The 19,799-nt window shown below is 48.2% G+C and overlaps 1 protein-coding gene across 1 annotated transcript in view; it reads left to right on the plus strand.

Moving 5' to 3' along the window:
- Positions 1 to 2,323: 2,323 nt before the first annotated feature.
- RIPOR2 (RHO family interacting cell polarization regulator 2) overlaps positions 2,324 to 19,799 on the plus strand; it is a 65,120-nt gene continuing 47,644 nt past the window's right edge. Inside the window, 1 exon segment of the mRNA XM_065667851.1 lies at positions 2,324 to 2,543. Within this exon segment, the coding sequence (XP_065523923.1) occupies positions 2,483 to 2,543 (61 nt within the window). The 5' untranslated portion in view covers positions 2,324 to 2,482.

The raw sequence follows: 19,799 nt of genomic DNA on the forward strand, positions 1-19,799 counted from the left end.
GGCTTCACTAGCCAACAGGTGAAAAGAAAAGTTACTGTGTTCTGGAACAGCTCAACAAGAACAAGACAAAGTACTTCTTGTGGGTACAGAGCGGAATAAAAAAGCTGAGATGCTACAAAATAAAGCAGAGAGGAAGCTACATTGTTAGGCTGAATGGCTGAGACCAGGAAATGGCAAAGACAGGGGCATGCAAACTGGCACAGCAAACATGCTTCCACAAATGCAAAGATGGAGCAGGAAGAAGGAGGGCCAGGGCATCCACTTGAGATGGGCTGCTTTTCTCTATGTTAACTTATCCTAAAGTTAACTTATCCTAACTTATCCTAAAGTGCAGCCCGTTCCCTTGGGGGACAGGTTTGGAACATCTCACGCTGAAAGCAGTGTAGGTGAGGCTGCCGTCAAGGGACAACATGGCAAATGGGAACGAATAGACTTTTCTTTGTGCATCTGCAGTGGAGGCTGAGTCATTACCATTCATCACCAGCCTGACTGGTGTGTTCATTCTAGTGACAGTTGTTTTCGGGAGAGAGGACAGCTTTTGATGCCTTTTAATTCCTGAAAATAAAAGAAAAAAGGGCTGTCAAGGTAACAGGCATCCGGAGAGGCTGACTGAAAACAGCGGGTAGGGAAATAACTTTAAGTCCTAGGGAAATGTGGCACAAAAGGGAGCTGCCACAATAACCAGGACAACATAGCCCACTCCGTCGTGTTTCTGAAGGAGCAGTAAATGGCTAAAACTGCCCATGCCCAATTTACAAATGAGCTCAAATTGCAAGACAACACAGTGAAGTTAGCATTGCTGTTGCAGCATATTCTTTCCAGGTTTCTTCCTGCTAGGCTGTTTGTCTGTTTTGAGTCATTCAGGTCTGTATCTGTAGCATTGCTCATCTTACAACTTACTCAAATCAAGCCCAAAAAACTTCCCCAGCAGGAACTGTGAAGCCTCTTCTGGCCCACACCAATCCTCAGGGGCTGACATGCTCCACAGCACCCTGGGGCAGTTCAGCCATTGACTTTACCGGGGCTCAAGATTTCTCTCACCCATCTCCTGCTGTTTTAATGAAATGATATGGCCACAGCTGCCCATTGCCCGGAGCAGCTCTTGCAGGGAAGTTTTAGCTCTAAATCCTGGGCTGGGGTTAGGTCAGGTGCTCCAAATGGACCTGTCCCATCTTCTGCCTTGTCTTCTCCATCTGGACTAGTTCAAGTTGTGCACTGCCTAGGAACCCAGCTGTCTCCATTTCCAGCCCTGCAGAAACCCACTGATTGAGCTTTAAAAAACAAACCGTAATGATTGGGGATGAGCTCATTATATCTGCTTGTGAGTCATGTACGGGAAGCTGTAGCGAACACCTCTGCTGTGCTGGGAATCTCATTTTCAAGGGTGTGGTGACACATGCAATTACTAGACTGATTAATCAAAACTTGGTACAGGTTTACTGTCATTACACCCTAACTTCTGATAACAGAGATATGAGGGACTGGCGGTGTTAGGCCCCACACCTGTGTGTGCACACACATATACACGAATACCCCCAAGTGCTCCGATGAACTCAGCAGGTCTATGTGAGGCTCATACACTCCCTGAAGCCCAAACATATTTTTGTGCAAGTTTAGAGTACATCAGTCTGTAGGCAAGGCCCTCTCATAAACTAGGAGACCTGGCAGGAAGGATTCAACTTGCCTGATAGAGTTCAGGAAACACAGAGACTGAATGGACCAGTGTGATACAGAATCAGTAGTGACAACAATACTCAAATAATATTACTGACAGACAGCAAGTTCTAATTTGGTGTTCTTCTGTTGTTCACCTGATCATCAGCAAGGTCCTTTAATTTGGTAACACACTGAAGATGGTGACTCAGGAAAGCCTAACTGCAAGAATCACATCCCTGCTAGTGCATCTGCCCATGGGACAACTCGTGTCACCTAGGGCTTTCCAGCTTGTTCATGTGTCCATTGCCACAGGTCACCTCAGTGTGGGTGAGAATGCACTGTCACTGCTGCCATGCTGAATGAAAAAAAGCCCATGGACACAGGGGACTGAGAGAGCCTCAGGGGGTTACTTGGGTCAAACTGTCCCTGGGGTGAAAGTGAGCTGCTCCGCAGGACCAAGTTGTTCCCCCCTCTACCTCTGCCACCAAAAAGGATTTGTATTCATATGCAAAACCCCTACACCCCAGGCTGACAGAGCTCCTGCTGTGACATTTGCTGCCGCAGGGCAGGGTGCATTTTGTGCCCATCCTGCCTGCCTCTGCTCTCAGTATCGGCTTCTCAGCAGTAAGGACACCCCACCTCAAAACCCATCGTAAAAACGAGAAGCATTACTTGTATGAATGAGGCTATTTTCGTAAGTGCGGATGCGGAAGCTGTTACCACCAAAATGTTTAGGAAACTGGTGAAAGGAAACAGTCAAGCTGTAGCATAGGAACCAGTTCAAGCACTTGGCTCTGGCTGCTCGCTGAGCTGCGTCCTTGCCACGATGCAGCACACCCAAGAAGATCTTGCTGCACCTGGAGAAGAAGACGATGCTTTTGAGGAAGGTAAAGTCATCTTTTATTAAACTAATCCTTCTCCTGCTCAGACTAGAGACCGGTTTCTAGCCTGGGTGGTATTTCTTGGGTAAATCTGAAGTTGTCTATGTGCTCCAAGGTCACAGGGTGACCAGACTTTCTTGTTCTCCAAAGAGAATGGAGAACAAAAGCACACTAGCTACAATAAAAATAACTTTCGCACTGGTTCAGCAGCTTGCTTCCTTAGCAAGGGGGTTACTGCTGATGAAGAAAGCGGGGGGAACACCAAATGTGTTTTCTACAGTGGCTGCACTATGTAAAGTAGTGCATTGGGCATTCACCACAGGTGCAGCTGTCACTAAAGTAGTAGGAGCTCTTTACAGGGGCTAAAGGTGACTTTCTGCTTAAATTACCAGAGCAAAATTAGCCTCCTCTTCTCTGACCGCCACAACACAGGGCACAAAGCTGGTGCCATAGTTTGTTACCCCTAAACCTGATTCGCTGTAGCTTGATTCCTCACTGCTTGGATCCGAAGTCACCGGTTACATGTGTACTGAGTGATCTCAGGTCAAAACAGCAGAGACACACATAAGAGGACCCTGAGGGGGAGGAAGAATCTGGCCCACGGTATCTAATTTCTGCTGCTGCTAGCTGCTGCCCTTTGCACTTGAGCAGAGGCTGGGGGAAGAACTTGCTCATGCAAATCTTCTCCCGGCCCCCAACCCTCTGCAGTTTCCAAGGGAGTTGAAGGCACAAAGAGCTGCCTGGATCTGCTCCAAAGACTGTGAACCTTTAAACTCACTTTCAGCACAGCTTCAGCAAACCTCATTTAAACAAAGCTCAGCTGCGGTTGGTATGGAAAACTTAGCAGTGAATAGTGCCAAATCAAGTTATCTGTGTCCCAGTGAAAGGCATCAACACAGAAAAGAAAGCAGTTTCAATGATGTACTGTCTGTACTCAAATACATTTCTCACGTCTATATGCCCCCACTCCTCACGCTGTGTCTCAGACTGGGCTCAGAAGGGCAATGGATTTGAAGAAAGGAGACATCAGATCATTTGCATTCAGGAAAAACTCCTAATAGTTCAGGGAAGACGTGGGGAAATGCCGCTGGGCAAATCAACTGGCAATGAAAGTACCCTGTTGCATTCCCTGCATCCTGCTCTTATGCAGGTGGATGCTGCTTCCCAGGATCACCAGCCGTGTGCTCTGACTCAATATGGACATTTTCAAGTGCTCTGAAGAGCCAGTGGGATTTAGGCTGTGTTGCTGTTTCTGAAACCTCTAGCCTATGTTCTTAATCAGAAATGTAGGAGGGAGGGAGAGGAGTGTGTGCAGGTTATTCGACATCTATATTGTGTTATCTGAAGGGAAAGATACAGTACTTAAGAAATCCTTTCCAGCCTCTCAACTAAGTTGTTTCTGGCAGGCCTGATCCAGCAACAGCTAGAGGAGGCTGGCTTATCAAAGCAGGAACATTTTAAAAACCTCCCCATGACCCTGCTTGGAGCAGAAGGTTGGACTACATCACCTCCTGAGCTTCCTTCCCACCTGGGTTATCCCACAAGCCTAGGAGTTGGTGACAGCCTCTTCAAGTCATCTGTGTGTAACTGGGAATGCATCTACCCCAGCTGCTCTCTTGGCCAGAGGGTCTGTTGGCTCCCAAACCTGCCAGCTGGAAAGCCCAGACAACACAGGCACAGTGCTAGCCTTCCCCTTCAGCCCCTCTCCTCTCTCTTGAGTGGGTTAGCAGGAAAACATTCACTCTTGGCTGCTATTTCTGGAGCGCTGTTGACCCTGGACAACCCAGTGCTCTTCCCCAAGCTGGGTGGGATCCGAGCAGGGAGGAGCAGAGCCTGTTTCAGTCACCCTGCTCCCGCTGCAGAGACCTAAGAGCCAGCCAAAACTGAGTGTGAGATTTCCAGGCCGGATGAAGGCATTTGTCAGGTGCTGAACTCCAGCTCAGCACAGACCACAGCTCACAGGGCATGGGCTGGGGGGTTTTGTTCTCCACATCTGGCTTGGTTTGGAAAGCGGTGGTGATAGATCTTCCATCCACCTTTTTAATGTCTCCATGCTTAGCTACTCTCACAGTTAAAGGTAGCCATTATCTTTTTCTTCAAGTGCTGATTTGTTCTAGGTATTTTGGAGTTTGTTGCCCTCTTGTCCAGGAGAGCAAGGAACTCACTATTGCTTGTACATATAAATGGCTCATATAACTGTCCACAGACTGTATTCATACCGCTCTTACCCTTTGCCATTGTGCCATCTTAATATTCAGTTTAAAGTTGCCTTTCAGGTCACTGACATAAAAATGGTTAAATCCCACAGGGACAAAATCAATCTGTGCAGGTCCTCACTAGAAATTGGCATCCCTGATGATTCCTCAGCTGGGTTACATCTGTCATTCAGACTTGTTTTGAAGCCCTTCAGCATGTCCCAAATTGATCTACTCCATTTTATGCTTCTTGGATAAGATCTCATGCACTATCCAGTCTTACTACTTATAGAAGTCAAAGTACACTATCAATACAGTGGGCAGGGACACCTGCCACTAGACCAGATTGCTCAAAGCCCCATCCAGCCTGGCCTTGAACATTGCTAGGGATGGGGTATTTTGCTTATATGACTCCTACATCACCTACTCTGTAACAAGGCCAGGACCATTGCGTCGTCATTGATAATTCCACCATTTTTATCTGCTTATGCTCCAATACATTGGTTTTCTTTATTGTACCTATTTACCTTATTGAAATCCCAAGTCATGGAGCTTGGTGTGGCAACATATCCTACACATATCTTGATGAAAAATCAGGCTGCTTCTTGCAGTAGGTTTTCAAAGCTTGAAAATGTTCATCCTCAAAGAAAATACCAATGTTCTTGTTTTCTAATATCAACCTTGCACTTACATTATGCTACCCGCCTTCAAAGGATCTGCAGAGAATTTGCAAAATGACTGTGCTTAGGTTCGGTGAAGTGCAGCTCCCTCTTCTCTGCATCATCTTCATGGTTTCACAGAGCACAGCTGTAGTATGCAAATGTTTTGAGAAGGAACCATTTCAGCCTCTTGACAGTACAGGCAGTGATATGTTTTGTTTCTTTTATGGCCTTACTCAATATGTTAATTCAAGGCAAGTGACATCAATTAGTTTTACACCTTTGTTAAGTCAAAACAGCTGCTTTGGGGAAAATGCTTAGTTTTCAGTGACTCTAAGTGCCTGAGATTTGGAAGTTACAGAAATTGCTTCCACTAGCACAAGGCTTCCCCTCATCACTGTATCCAAACAGGCATGGGTTTTCTTTGGGTCTATCTAAGCTGTGGAGCCAGGAAGGCTCCTGCAGCTCCCATGCCCAGGGAGGGAGGGAGATCTGGGCATGAGTCAGCTCTCTTGGCAGACCCTGGTCTCTCCTGGGAGGAGAGCTGAATGCTCACACGGAGGCATGATGCCTCTACCCCAGCACAGCCTCTGACTGGGTCCAGGGCTTTGGCACAGCAGGAGCTGCCGAATCAACTCAGACATATGCGTGCACAGAGTTTGCAAGCACTCAGCAAGCACAGATAGCATATGGGTCCAGGCATTTCTTTAGCAGTGATCAGCATATCCAAACCGAGAACGCACAGGAGAAATAGAAGTTAGACTGTGATTTATTGCAGATTGTTTCATAGAGCTGTTCCACACTGACCTCTCCTCACATCTCCCCTTCCCCCCTCCTCTATGTGCCCACTGGCTGGACCCATGATAGCCGTCGCCTGCCTCTTAGGCCAGAGGCAACACAAAATCCCATCCGTGTTTCCGAAACATGGGGGATAAAAGCAAAGCTGTCTTTTTCATAATGTCCAATAACAGGTGCGTGCTCCAGTTCAGTTGACCAGAGCTCCACCTGAGATGGTGCACTGCACGGAGTCCCAGGGTCTTCTCCTTGCCCAGGACTGATGTGCTGCAATAGCACAGAGCCACACTCCGGTCTGCCACCCATCTAGGCTCACGGCAGAATAGTAGCTGCATCAAACTTTAAAAGTGTGCTTCAGAAATGTACCAGATGCCTTTACATCCTTGTAAAGCCTACCTGCCCTTTTTAAGAGAGAAAGAGTTTTAGCTCTGGGGTTTGGGATAAGCTTTGAGGCTTAGCTGAAATGAAAGGTAGCTGCTGTTCATGGTTATGTGTACCGCCTGGTGTATTGTAACATCACTGCTGATGTTAGAGAAAAATGAGGATAGAGTCTTGGATGTTAACTTAAAGTTGAGACATGCTTTTTTATTCAGCAACAATTCAGGTTAAGCAACCTTTCTCTTCCCCTAAAGCAATACAAGACAATGCTTTCCTCATACATATAGATGCAGTGACTTGTCTGAAAGTCATGCAGGGAGATCAATGTCATAGCTTGTCCATGACCCACTGGGCCAAACTTCTTTCCATGCTGTAGCTAGCAAGCCATTCACCCACCATGGCGAGCCCTGCTCTGGTGAGGGCCAGGCCAGGTATGTCGTCTCCCCACAAAGCATGTCAAACTGATACAACTTTAAACAAATCATGTCTTCTAAGGATATCCATGAGTATATATCAGTATGCTATTCCACTGAATGTCTATCTCAGAGATATACAGAGATACCATTTTTCCTGTGTTTCCAGCTCAGAGTTTGACGTGTCCATTTTTTCCAGCATATAAGTACCTAGCATCTGAGAAGGCTGTAGTAAAGGTGAGCACATTTGTAATGTATTAAGCATGGGAGCGTCTCCTCCCTGACTGCTGGGAGACTACAGATCGTTGTCCTGGAAATGCTTACAGGTCCCACCAGCCCCACTTGTCCTTTCAGCTTATCTCATGCTCCCGGAAATGGAGAACACGTGTGCCATAGTCACTGCAACCCAGGGGAAGAGAAGTCCCATCACTGCATCACCAAGGCAATGGTGTCTGCTTTAACCAGACAAATAGATCGTAGTAAGAGATATTTGGCCTATAAACTCAGATTGAAACACCTTTCTCCAAAATATGGGCAGACCTACTTAATGTGTAGGAAGAGGATGGCATGGAGAAAACGGAGCTCTCTTGGGGAGCATTTATTCCTGTTTACACTAAATGCTTTGCTCACCTGCTTCTCGCAGCTGCTTCTTTTTGGTTGTGGCCCATGGGCAGATACAGAGTTATGCAGATGGGTGAGAGGGCTTTCTGTGGTCAGAGGAGTCAGTGCGAGATGCCCATCCCCACCCTGGGTGCATCAACCCACCCGCAGTGCTCTGGCCTTCTGGCACTTCCAGCTGTCCTGGGCAGCTGGAGGGCTATTTTTAACAGGTCATCGTGCTCTGTAGCTGAAGAAGAAATGATTAGGTCCGTGAGGCCCAGAACTGAAAAGGACTGAAAGGAGAGACACTTTCGGCTTTGTTGTCTCCTTATTTTGTAATTAAAGATCTTTGATCTTTCAGTTGTTTCCTTCACCATCTCTTGAAGGTAACTTGTTTGGTTCGTATTTGTCAGAATATTTCTAAATCACTCATAATAACAATAGAGAAGGAGAAAACCAGGTCAAATAAACAAGTGGCATTTAACCAGCCCTCAGAGAAAAGAGGAAGGTATGTACAAGCCAGAGAGAAACCACTGCTTAGGTGTGCTCATGCCACCTTCTAAGCTTGCAAAACAAGTGTCCCACCAAAACCTACAGCAAAATTGCCTTCCTTTTCACCCATTTCCCCCCTCCTGTTTTTAGATGGTGTCTTTACAAAGCTCTGTGAAACAAGCTTTTTGTCGCCCAGCCCCATCATTAAAGTCACAAAATAGATGTGTCTTGGCTAACATGAACTGGTGCCGTAAACAGCTTCACCCCTTTAACAATTCGAGGCACAGCTCAGCTGCCTCTGAAATGAGCTTCCGCCTGCCTGGATGCTAAAACCGAAGCCTTGTGGTTGGTGTACCAAGGGTGTGACAGTCACAAAACAACCGGGGCAGGAAGTGCAGAGTTAAAAGGCAAAGAGTGAAAATGGTCAGACAACATGTGTTAGAGACAGAGCGGAGAGTAGTCAAGCACTTGATTTGTCACAGAGGTTGATGGTGGGATGATTTCTGCATGGTAGGATTTCTCCTACATCTCAGCATCACTTGTGGGGATGAGGCGTGCTGTCAGCCCCCATGGAATTTTTGGCTTGATCTGACATCTAAGAGCAGGGAGATGGTTTGAAGAGGGGTCCCACTGTGGCAGCCACTTAAGCAATCCTTCCACGCTGCTGAAATTCCTAGCGCAACCCAGAGACATTGAGCTAAGCGGGGTAGGTACATGTGTGTGCATTTGCACACCCCAAAAAAAGATTGGGTGGGGAGGGCGCAAGAAAGCATTTATGCTGTGAGGAGCCACCGATATTGCTGTGTCTTTGGCAACTGGACAACAGGTGAAGCAAAACCACTATGGAAATGCTGAGCACAATAGGCTTAGCGCTGCATAACTCATGGAAGCTGACACTGGCTTCCTCTGGTTTAACTGCAGAGTCTGGGAATCGGAAATTTCAGGCACCTAGAGCTTGGAAGTGATGCCTTGGGTTCAAACAGTTGGTAAAAAGATAGAAAGACAAAAAGCGAGGTGGAAAGAAGGGAAGGTACAGTGAGAGGCACATAGCCAGAGAGAAAATAAAGAGAGATTCTGGAGAAAGTCCCACTGCAACCCAGCCCCTGACTGAACAAATGTCAAATACTCAAGTCCATAATCCCAGGTGAAATGACCACCCTGGGAAGCAAAACCCAAAACTGCTCAAAAACTCAGACAAGGGCTTGCAACACCTCCCCTTTCATCACGCCAGGCTGCTCCCCAGGCCAGACCTGCCTTCCTGCCCACCATGTGCCCAGCCTGAGGGGAAGTCACCCACAGCAACAAGCTTTTGTGCAAGTGATCCTCTCTTCATGCCATGCAATACTGGAGTGAAAAACCCTCTGGGCTCCCCTGAGGAGTGTGCCTATTGTCCTGGAATGGCAGTGGCCCTGCAGCCATCCAGGAGCTTCCCTGAAGGTGTGTCAGAGCCACCTGCAGCAGAAAAGAGAGGGACACCCTCTCTGAGGGCATGGCTTTATGAATATATTGCCATTACCATAGGCACTAAGTTTTCAAGGACTCATGCAGAATGCTCTTGGAGATGAAGTCTTCCATCTTTGCCCTACAGCTCTCTGAAGTTTGTGATTAAGATGCCAGAGGCTAACGATGCTGGCCAGCATTCAGGCTCTATGGCAGAAAGGGAGCTTCATCCACATCTTTCTCACTTTGTGATAGCTCAGGGCAGTGAAAAAGCTCTGCTGTGAACATGGATGTAACTCACGGGCACCATGTTCATTTTAGCAGGGTGGTTATGCCTGTGTAGAAGTGCAGTTTGCCAACTGGGAGCTCCCTGTAAGTTTTGGACTCCCACTCACTGCATTTTCTCACTCAAGAAGGAAGAAGAAAAAGATAGGACAGGGCCCAGGTAATGCCATGAAGCTAACAGAGGAAGCACTGAGTAGATAAGTCATTTTTCTGTCTCAAATGTCACCAGCAGACCAGGGGTCACTGGAGCTTCCTAATGGTGGTGATGTAAAGAGCAGACTGAGAACAGCCTGCTTCCTCTAGGGACTCCCTGAGTTCTAGGGTGCCATCTGGATAATCAGTCTGATTTATGAACTGAATTATTTGGGGAGCTTGGGTAACATCAGGACTGAAGGACTGGGCCATAATACTCAGCCTTCACACTGAACTAACAGATGTCCTTCTCTTGAGTGCCTCAGGGAAAAGAGAAATTTTACAGATGCAGATAGATTTGAGGCTAGATAGCATCTCTGAGATCCTCCTACAAACACATGCAAGGGGTGCCACACTAGCAGTACCAGCATAATTTAACAAGTGAGTCACTTTTCCTATTGAGAGGGGTGGGAATGTTGAAAAAGGTCCCTAGAAAAATATTGTCAAAGCAAAACGAAGCCAGAGGAGGAGCAGAACCCTCCAGCACTGCTGAGCTCAGCTCTGGAGTTGGATGGCTATAGCTTTGTTTTGATTTTCCCATGGAAAAGCAGGCAGCTCGGGAGGTCCTGATCTGCTCTGCCTCTTCAGTCGCTCTGGGGAGCTTCCTGCCCATTCTATTCCTGATGCCTGTTGTGAGCCAAGGAAGGGTTAGCTTAATTAGCAACACCAGCCACTGATTAGTGCCAAGCTGTTGTCATTAATCACTTTAAAAATCACTGCTCTGAAAATAGTACCCAGGGTCAGATGTTGAAAAGCTGGCAGAGTTTAACCAGCGTCATTTAACCTTAGCCACAAAGCCAGACCACACCCCTACGGAAACACTATTTCTTTGCTTTAAATTACATATTATTTGTCATTTTTTAATTCAATTCCGCTCACATCCCTAGTGACATGGTACAGAAAAGCTGCTTTGCATCTTTCCTAGAGGAAACAACTGCTGCGAGTGGTTAAATACTTCCATGTTAAGGCAAGCTGGACCAACAAGCAACCAATATGCCCCCAAGAGATGTATAGGGATACCGGCCTGAGGGTTTGATCACGAGCTTCTCCATGCTGTAGATCCACTCCCTCTCCTTTGGAATCTCTGTCCAAATATTTGGCAGATGCACTTGGGGCTCATTACGTTACAGAGGCAGCGTGTTCATTGCGCTCCCCCGAATGGCATTTCGTGTGCGCTGCACTTGTTTTATATTTGCTATATTTAAGCCACAGAACTATGCGGCGATGAGGAAAAGAGGGCTGTGGTGGTATCTTGGAGGCTGGAAGGGAATGAAAATCATTTCTCAAAGCTGCAGTGCGCTGTGCAGAACTGTTGCCCAGGAGAAGGAAAGAGGAGCGTGGTCAGCCGAGGTCGCTGGCCACGCTGAGGACCCAGCTGGATCTCCCATACTGCTGTCCATCCAGAAATGATTTCAGAGCAGCTTTGGTTTTATACTAGTGTAACTGAGGGTGGAAATTGCTTGGAGCCTTTTCCCCAGAGGACTCTTCCTGGGTTTCTATTATGAAACCACTACACTGGGAACATGCAGGAGTAGAGGTGTGCAGCACTGCAGGGTTCATACGTGGCACTTGATTTTGAAACTTGTCTGGCATGATTTGCTCTGTTCCCTCCACCCCAGCCTTTGCTCCTTCTCCTACCTGACCACCATTTTCCCCAGATCATGTTCTTCATCCCTGCAGCTCCTGGCATTCTTGCCATGACCTGTGGGACACACTGAGCAGGAGGAAGGCAAAGGCTGTCTCTACGCTGCTGCTGGAGGGCACAGCAAGGCAGGCCGAAGCCCTGGGTGCCCCCAGCCTGCTCTTTCAGTCATGGACCTAGGATGCCTTTGGTGGTTGCTAACATGTCCTGCAGTGTTTGGCCCCGTGTAATACCTGTCCTTCATGATCCCTGGTCCTTCCAGGTCAATTGCCCACTTCATAGCCTGGGGTGGATGAGTATGGGGCTGGCCCAGCCATGCCTGAGACTGCTAACCAGAGAGCGCTTGAGCATGTGCAAGAAAGGCTTTCTTCTCCTCTGTGCTTCAGACCTTGTCCCGGATTTACAACTGCAGGTGAGGCTGCAAAGGAAGCAAACACGGGCTGAGTCTACATTTTAACTACAGTCCTGATGTAGCTAGCAAGTTTCAGCAACAGGTCTGGTAACATGGGTAGAGATGGCATCAAACCCGACGAGACTCCCAAACACAGTGGGGAGTTCAGCCCGCTGCTGTGATGGAAGAAGAAATCTGTGGCAGGGAGCCAGGTTTGGGCACTTGAGAGCCAAGAAACAGGAAAGAGCCAAGAGATTACGTAAAGATTCAAGACAATCCCAACAAGGAAGCTGGGATCAGATCAACTTTCTGTCTACAAAGCCGGATCCTTTCCTGGAAACAGTCTAACAGAGCTTTCTTGATTCTATACATGCTGGTGGTACTGGGAAAGGCAGCCTCAAGCAGGTATCTCCCATGCTGCGGACCTTTGGGAAGCACTGCATTTCACTCTCTGCACTCCTCTGGACAAGGTGGTAAAGAGGGTTTCGAGTCTGTCCAGCAGCAGAACTTGAAGCCAGCCCATTGCCAACAGCATGGAAGAGGCTGTCTGACAGCCGTGCTCCCAAAAAGCAGGCTGACAGCATCATACCTGTCGCTTTAGATCTCTGATCACTACCATAGCTTTGATCATTGCATTGCGTAGCTGACTTCCAGCTGTCCTGGAAAGCAAAAATAAGTTTCCAGCATTTTTTTGTGCGCCTTAATTAGAAAACAAGGAATGCTTTTCAAAAACAAGAGAGAGGGGAAAATAAGGCTAAAGCTGCAGTACTAGACATGCCATCCACACACTTGGCGTGCACTTAAGAGCGGCTCAGCGGCCTTGGTTGCTAAGCAGTCTGAGAAACTGGAATGCGCTGCTCCCTCCAGCCCTCCACGAACACTGCCACCCAAAACCTGCCTGAAAAAGGCATTGAGGCTGATTTTGAAATGCGGACAGTTGTGGGGGGGGGAGCGTGGAATGCAATCAGTGGCTCCTTCCTCCTGCTCCCCCAAGTTATACACGAGGGCAGGTAGGCTGTATGCGTGTGCAAATGCCTCCCAAAGTTAAGCTGTTATCTTCAAATGCTGCCAGAGCACAGGCCATCAGTGAGAAGTGTTCTTGCTCTGAAGGCAGCTATCTCAGATCAGCACAAATGCAGCAAGGTAGACCAAAGAAGAGGTAAAGGAAGGATTACCTATGGAAAGTGTTATCTTTTGCAGTACATGAAAGGCTAAAGGCAATTCCCCTTTATGCCCCTAGCCTCCCTCTGCACACATAGCTTTTCCTTCGTATATCAAGTGTGTCCTGACCACCATGCCACAGAGTAAAACCACTGCATTATACTTCAGTTCTTCTCAAAGATCCAGCTGTGCTGAGCATCTGGCCAGAAGTCCCAAAAGACTGAAGCTGCTCCTGAATCACTGCAGAAGATCAGCTCAAGTAACTTTTCCCACAAAATGCCCCAAAAGCTGCAAGTGGAAAGCTTTGCAAAAGCAACATCAAGAGAAACGAGGAACTTGAGGGTGGAGCAACAGCACAGTGATGGGAAGTAAAAGGGGGGAAATGGTTACACAGTGGTTAGAGGATGTCAGCAGTGAAAAACAAGTGGACATCAAACTCTTTTAGAAGGAGAGTAAGAAGTGTTACAGGATGATGATGAGCACAAGCCGAATGTACGGGGCAGGCTCAGCGGACAGAGAAGGGAGTCAACCCAAAGGGCAGCCCGGGCAAGGTGTAGCAGGAAAGTTGTGGCAACACTTTAATGTGTTTAGCTGGGAATAGTAATGGTGAACTTGTGTATGCTTAGAAAGTTAAAGCTCACGTCTTGCCCAGGTTGCTCGCAGCAGAGGTCAGGATCTTGTCTTTTACCTTTCCCTTAAGAGCCTTTCCAAATGATGGTTCTGGCACCTGCTGTGCTTCCCACACTCAAATGTGATCACTCACCTCCTTTTTTGGATCATGGTCCCCAGATAGGAGTGCTCAGGTTTGCTACCTGTGTTCACACAGTGTGATACCTGCTGGAGACGTCTTGTGGGGCATTCATCAGAGATACGAAGATGCCGTGTATTTCCAGGCACCCCTTTATGAGCTAGAGAGTTACACAGAAACACAGCAAAGAAACGCTACAACAGAAAAAGCTCCTATACAAATTGCCTTCCTTAAAAGCTAAGGCAGGCCTGACCTATCTCAGATATCCAAAGCTCAAAGCCATTGTCTGCCCACCTATCCCCCCACCTCCTTTTGCTGATCCAAACATGCTAACGGGAGACCTCTGTCTGAATTGCTATCCACATGGTCTGCTGCGTACTGAGACCAATCCTTGCTTGCAGGTGAAAGAATCCAGGACTAGGCTAAGTCTGTATCTGCATAACAGGCATACATCCCCACTATCAGGGGGGAAATTGCACCAACATCCCACATTTTCTCAGGGGTGTTCGCAGAATCCTCCCACAGACTGTCTTATGCAGCAAAAGGGCTTCCCTCAGACCCGTGTCCAGACTACTGCTCCCTCTTTCCAGGTTTCTCTAGATATGTCTGCAATGGACATGCAAGCCAGGAGCTTCCCCGGCTCTGCTGAGTTGATGGATTTAGTGGGTTGGAGCCTGTAGGGTGATGGGAAAAGTGAAGTACTTCTCATTATATCCACCCCCCGGAGCAACGTGTAACTGATGCATATCAGCCAGAAAATCCTGCTCAGCCCTTGCAAGGAGCCTTCCGGGTGCCTGGGAGGAGCAGGCCATTTAGGTATTCTCAGACTATAATCTCTTCTCTGATAATCCTGATTTACTATTTGGCCTGGGAGCAAAGGCTAATAGCAAACAAAGTGCCCTGGCAAAGCTCAGCAGGTAATTCAGGAACTCTGGCTTAGTTGTCTCAAGTATAATGTGGGGTTACCATTGCTGAGAATCAGCGTTTGTGGAGGTGCACGGGAGCTGGCAGGGAGGTGGAAATGCAGCATAATTGCAATTGCTGGTTTGGAAAGGTCACTGTTTTCTGGAGACAAAGCTCAAATCAGCTGTTGTCACTTAGAAATTTCACTGGGGACATTCATGCTGACCTATTTTTAACATAACAGCAGATTACACTGTAATACAGTGAATAATTCATAGGAGTAGTAGCATGATCACAGCCACAATACAACAGCAGCTCCGGTTCCTGCCTAATTATGGAGGGAGGCAGAGCTCTCTGGCATTTTCCACCGAATTAGCAAAACAAGACACACGTGGAATGACTGACCCTGAGCCTTTCAAAAGCATGTGCGTCAGGATGAATACATGTCTCCGGAAGGACTAAGTGGGACAAAGATTTTATCTAGAGCATCTGCAAGCCTACTCAAGTCTCCCAGCAGTTTCGGCAAGCTGCAGCACTGGAAGCAGGGAAGAGGGAATGTGTGCAGGGTTTGGGATGACAAAGAGAAGGAAACTAGCTTTCTGTGTTTGCTATGCAAAACTACAATGAGAAACCAAGAGAAATAAGCTCATACATCCCTAGCACATGTATTTGCATAGGATAGAGAATATTTCCTTGAAAGAGGAGGCTGCAAATGAATGAGGTATTTGCATCTGCAACCTTAAGTTCAAAACCTCTTCTGCAAGATACCAAAAGGGCCAGAGGGAATTTGTGACATGGGTTATACCATAAAGTAATTGCCAAGAACTACTGTAGGAGGCTCAAGGTTGGAGCAGGATGCTGCTATTAGTATATGACACTGAAAACATTTAGTAAATTAACCAGGCTTCCACAGTGAGATCTGCCACCCCCTAAAAGGCTGAAATGGACTCAAAAGCGTATTAGGTATGCATGATGAGACATTTATAGCTTTCAGCATCGCCACAAATATTCCCTCTCCTCTTCTCCTGGCATTCCACAGCCTGAGGCTCACAGCTGCTTTGTCCAGAAAGCAACTTCTCTGCCTTGGCCTCACAGTTCACATCCTGTGTGAAACCCATGAAATGGGGGGTAGTCCATCCCATCAGAGACATAGAAAGGTCACCCTAAACATCTCATCTTGGAGCTACAGTAGCAGCATTGTGGTGGCAGAGATTGAGAAGTGTGTGCCTCTGGAAATGCACCGCTGGGATTGCTGTAAAGCCCATCTGAACTCAGAATCCTTTGGGAATAGCCTGTAGGCCCCAGAGTTCTGCACGCCAGTGTGAAGAGCAGCATCCTTTTCTGCTTATATTGAATCTGGAGTTGTTTTCTCTCATTTCTACTGCTTAAGGGTACTGTGTGCTGTTTATTTTCAGCATGCAATATAAATAACACAGGTTCGTTACTGCTGCTGAAAATTACTCCAGATGACAGGTCAGGTGGAATTGGCAGCTTGGATTTTTATTCATTGAGGGTTTGGGGTTTTTCTGTGTCTAATGCCCTGTGAAAGCCCAACTCTTTTTCACTGTTGTAGTTTCCTAAACTTCCTCATACTGTGTCACCCTCTGGGTGGCAGGTCTACGTGCTCCATGAAAAACATATCCCTTTAGAAAGAGTGAGTCTACCTATCCTGACCCAAATGGGCAAAGATAGAGATATGGGCATATAGAGATGGTATCAATATTGCCTCCTTGAGCCACCATCTAAATTGTGTCTATTTACCAACCGCACAGACCTACCAGGGATTCCCCTCTTTTATAGTAAATGGGACTATACATTTTGGAAGGAAGACTGGACTTGAAGAAAACACCCCAGAAGCTCTGGGGAAATGCTGCATTCCTACCTTTTTTTCCTTTCGGGGGTAACAGAGGGAAGATACTCAAAGAAAGATGCTCAAAGGAAGAAATGTAAGCTCCATTAACTGCAACGTTCTATCATTTACAGTCACCTTTAGTTGCTGTCTTTAGCCCTCCCAATATCCCCATTTAGAGTCTGCTTTCGCACACACTACTGAAGGCAACTGAGGCTACAGCCGGCAGCCCAATGGCCTCGGGAAAGCGGAGCTGCGGCAGCCTGTTCCCCCACCATTCTCTGCGGAGGGATCAGAGTGGTATATGCAGGCATCAGAGGGCTTTTGCGGATGTTCCATCTTTGGGGCAAACCGCCTGAGAGGCAGCAAGCGTCGAATGACAAGATGGAAGAGCCGCGCTCACGCTCCCAACAAAGGTGCAGAGCCGCCAGCTCCGCCGCTTGCCAGCCGGGACGAGAAGGGGGGAGACCGTGGGGGCCCACACCACCCGCGGGGGATCAGCGCCGCTGTGCTCCGCACCGCCCGCGGGGGGGCGGGCCGCGGCCGCGCAGCAGCGCCTCCGCCTCCTCCTCCGCCTTGTCCCCATCCTCCTCCTTCTCCTCCTCCCTCCCGCAGCTCCGCAAGGAAAAGCGGCAGCGGCTGCGCCCGCTGCCAGAGCGGCGGTGCGCCGGGCTCGCAGACGGGCTGTCCGCCCTCCTCCTCCTCCTCTTTTTTCCTTTTTTTCCTTTTTTTCTTCAGTTTTAAAATTTTCAATGGTTCTGTTTTAATCCCTCGGGGCTATAGTTAGCTCTGCGGCTGCGGGCGCTGCCGCCGGGGATGGGGCGGCGCGCTGCCCGCGGAGCGCTGGGCTGCGGCGGGAGAGCGGCGCTCCGGGACGGGCTGTGAGCGGCGGCCGGCGCGGGCAGCCTCGCCGGCACCGACAGGTACCAGCACGGGCTCGGGGGGTCGGAGCGGGGAAGAAACCCGTGATGGGAGGAAGGGGGCTCCTGCTGCCCACGCAGGACTTGGCCGAGCTGAGCCCGAGGGCTGCGGGGACGGAGAGTCTGTCCTGGAGCGGCTCCTGACGGTGCCATCCCCCGCCGGTCGCGGGGCTCAGGTGGCGACAGGTATTTGTGGCTGGAAAAGGGGGTTCTGCGCGGCGTCTTGTGTGTGCGTCTGGGGTGGGAATGTGAGGAAAATCTCGGCTGCGGGTGGGTGTTCGCTGAGGGATGTGAAAAGCTGTGCGGGGGAACGGGTTTAATGTTTTCCCAGCGCGCGTGGAAGTGCTTAGCCTGGTTTCCATAAAAAACCTCTCAGTCTATTAGGTCTTCTATTTCCAGCGAGCTTTTATGGTATTACTGGTTGGAGGAAAGCTTAGACCCTCTTAAGTCATCCTTTCAGTCTCCAGCTCGTTCCCGAGAACTGAGGCAAACGTGCTACACACTGGCACTGCACTTCAGTTTACCTTTGAATGCCCTGGTTACAAAAGGTCAGCCTAATCTGGGCTGGTCTTTCTATGGCTGTGTTAACTGAGCATTTTGCTGTCTCTCATTCAAACTTTCAAAAAGCTTCTGGAAGCTGTGTGTGTGCGTTTGCGTGCGTGTGGCCATTCTGCCTTCGCACCCTTTCATACATCTCCCTGAGAAGAGCTGAATGTATTTTCATGTGTAATTTCTGCATTCATTAATCTGGCCGTGCATTCAGCCACGCTCTTCTTAATTACCATGTTTGAGCTGCTGTCACGCAACTGGAGCCCGGGGCAGGGAACACACTCCCAAACAGAAACATTATCTTCATGTTCTCCCGTGGCTAATTAGGTTTCACAAGCATCCCTCTCCTTCTGAATAAACAAAAGCAAAAGCATACCCAAACAGGGGGCTTAAGGAAGGATGCAAGAGAAACGTGTCTTTCCTAGAAGGTGTCTGCACTTGCTGCCCAGCTGTCTCTGAGATTTTCACACACTAGGAAGAGATATAATGTGATTTACTGCGGCCAGACTCGAGGAAGGCATCCGCTGAGCCAGGTTAGGAGCATGACTTTATAACCATAATGGGCAAATGTGACAAAGTGCTCCACGCTTAAGTAAGTGTGGGTGGCTATATATTAAACAGTGGGAGTGTAAAGGCAGCAGAATATATCTTCTGTAAATTCAGCCTTTGCTCAGCCAGTAACTAAATCACTAGGAGAGTCAGTTAAGATGGTGTCTGCGCTGGCTGCAAGTGCAGGGGAGCACTTGTGCAATGTGGCCTTTTAAAATCCTGGCATCCGTAACCTGGTGCTGGTTTTAATGCCTGACATTCAAGCAGCACTTCGCTGACAAGATGTGGGTTTAGGGGGGTTGTTTGTTTGTTTGTTTGTTTTAATTTGTAAGAAGGAACAGGTTTCATTTCTTTTCAGGATCCTGCCCTGGGATCAGAGCAGTTAGCTTTTCTGTATCTCTGCTTCTCTCTAGAACGACAATCCAGTTATACCTTAGAGGTTTTTCTATAGCGGAATGAATATTCCTTAAACACTTGTGAATGTATAAAGGGAGAAGTGTGTGGTTTAGGGTGAAGGAGCATCCGTAAGTGAGAAGGTGGCTGTACTTCCCTGTGGTCTCAAGGCACATGACCACTTTATTCACCAGTATCACAGAGCAAACACTCGGGGTACAAGCGGTACAAAGCACGACTTCACAGCTCTCAGCAGCGCATTCACACGCCATGCAGGGTTACATTTTGCTCTTTGATATTTTTAAACCCGAGCAAGCAGAAAGGTAAATTCCACACAAAGCACTCTGCTGGGAAAGGTCTGGCTCTGGGGAGAGCTGCCTTGCTTCCCCACTGGGAAGAAGTGGGAGTGAGAACTAAAGGCTGCATTGGCTTTTTCCAAAAAAGGGATGGCTGGTCTGACTTGGGTTTTTTTTTTCTCCTCATGCTATACATGTGGCAGTGACAAGCTGCTCACAGATAACCCACTTACTGGGGCAGTTTTCATCACTCAAGCTAAGCTGCAAGCAGCAGGGAGATGGGCAGGTTGTGTCTGTGGCCATTGAGCTAGCACAGAGCATCAGCTGAAAGCAGCCAGGGAGAGAAGTGAGGAGAGCGATGCCTGAATGCATGCTACTGGCACGGGCTTCTTAGAGAGGACCAGGACATGAA

This window comes from Lathamus discolor, chromosome 2 (assembly GCF_037157495.1).
Source record: "Lathamus discolor isolate bLatDis1 chromosome 2, bLatDis1.hap1, whole genome shotgun sequence".
NCBI lineage: Eukaryota > Metazoa > Chordata > Aves > Psittaciformes > Psittacidae > Lathamus > Lathamus discolor.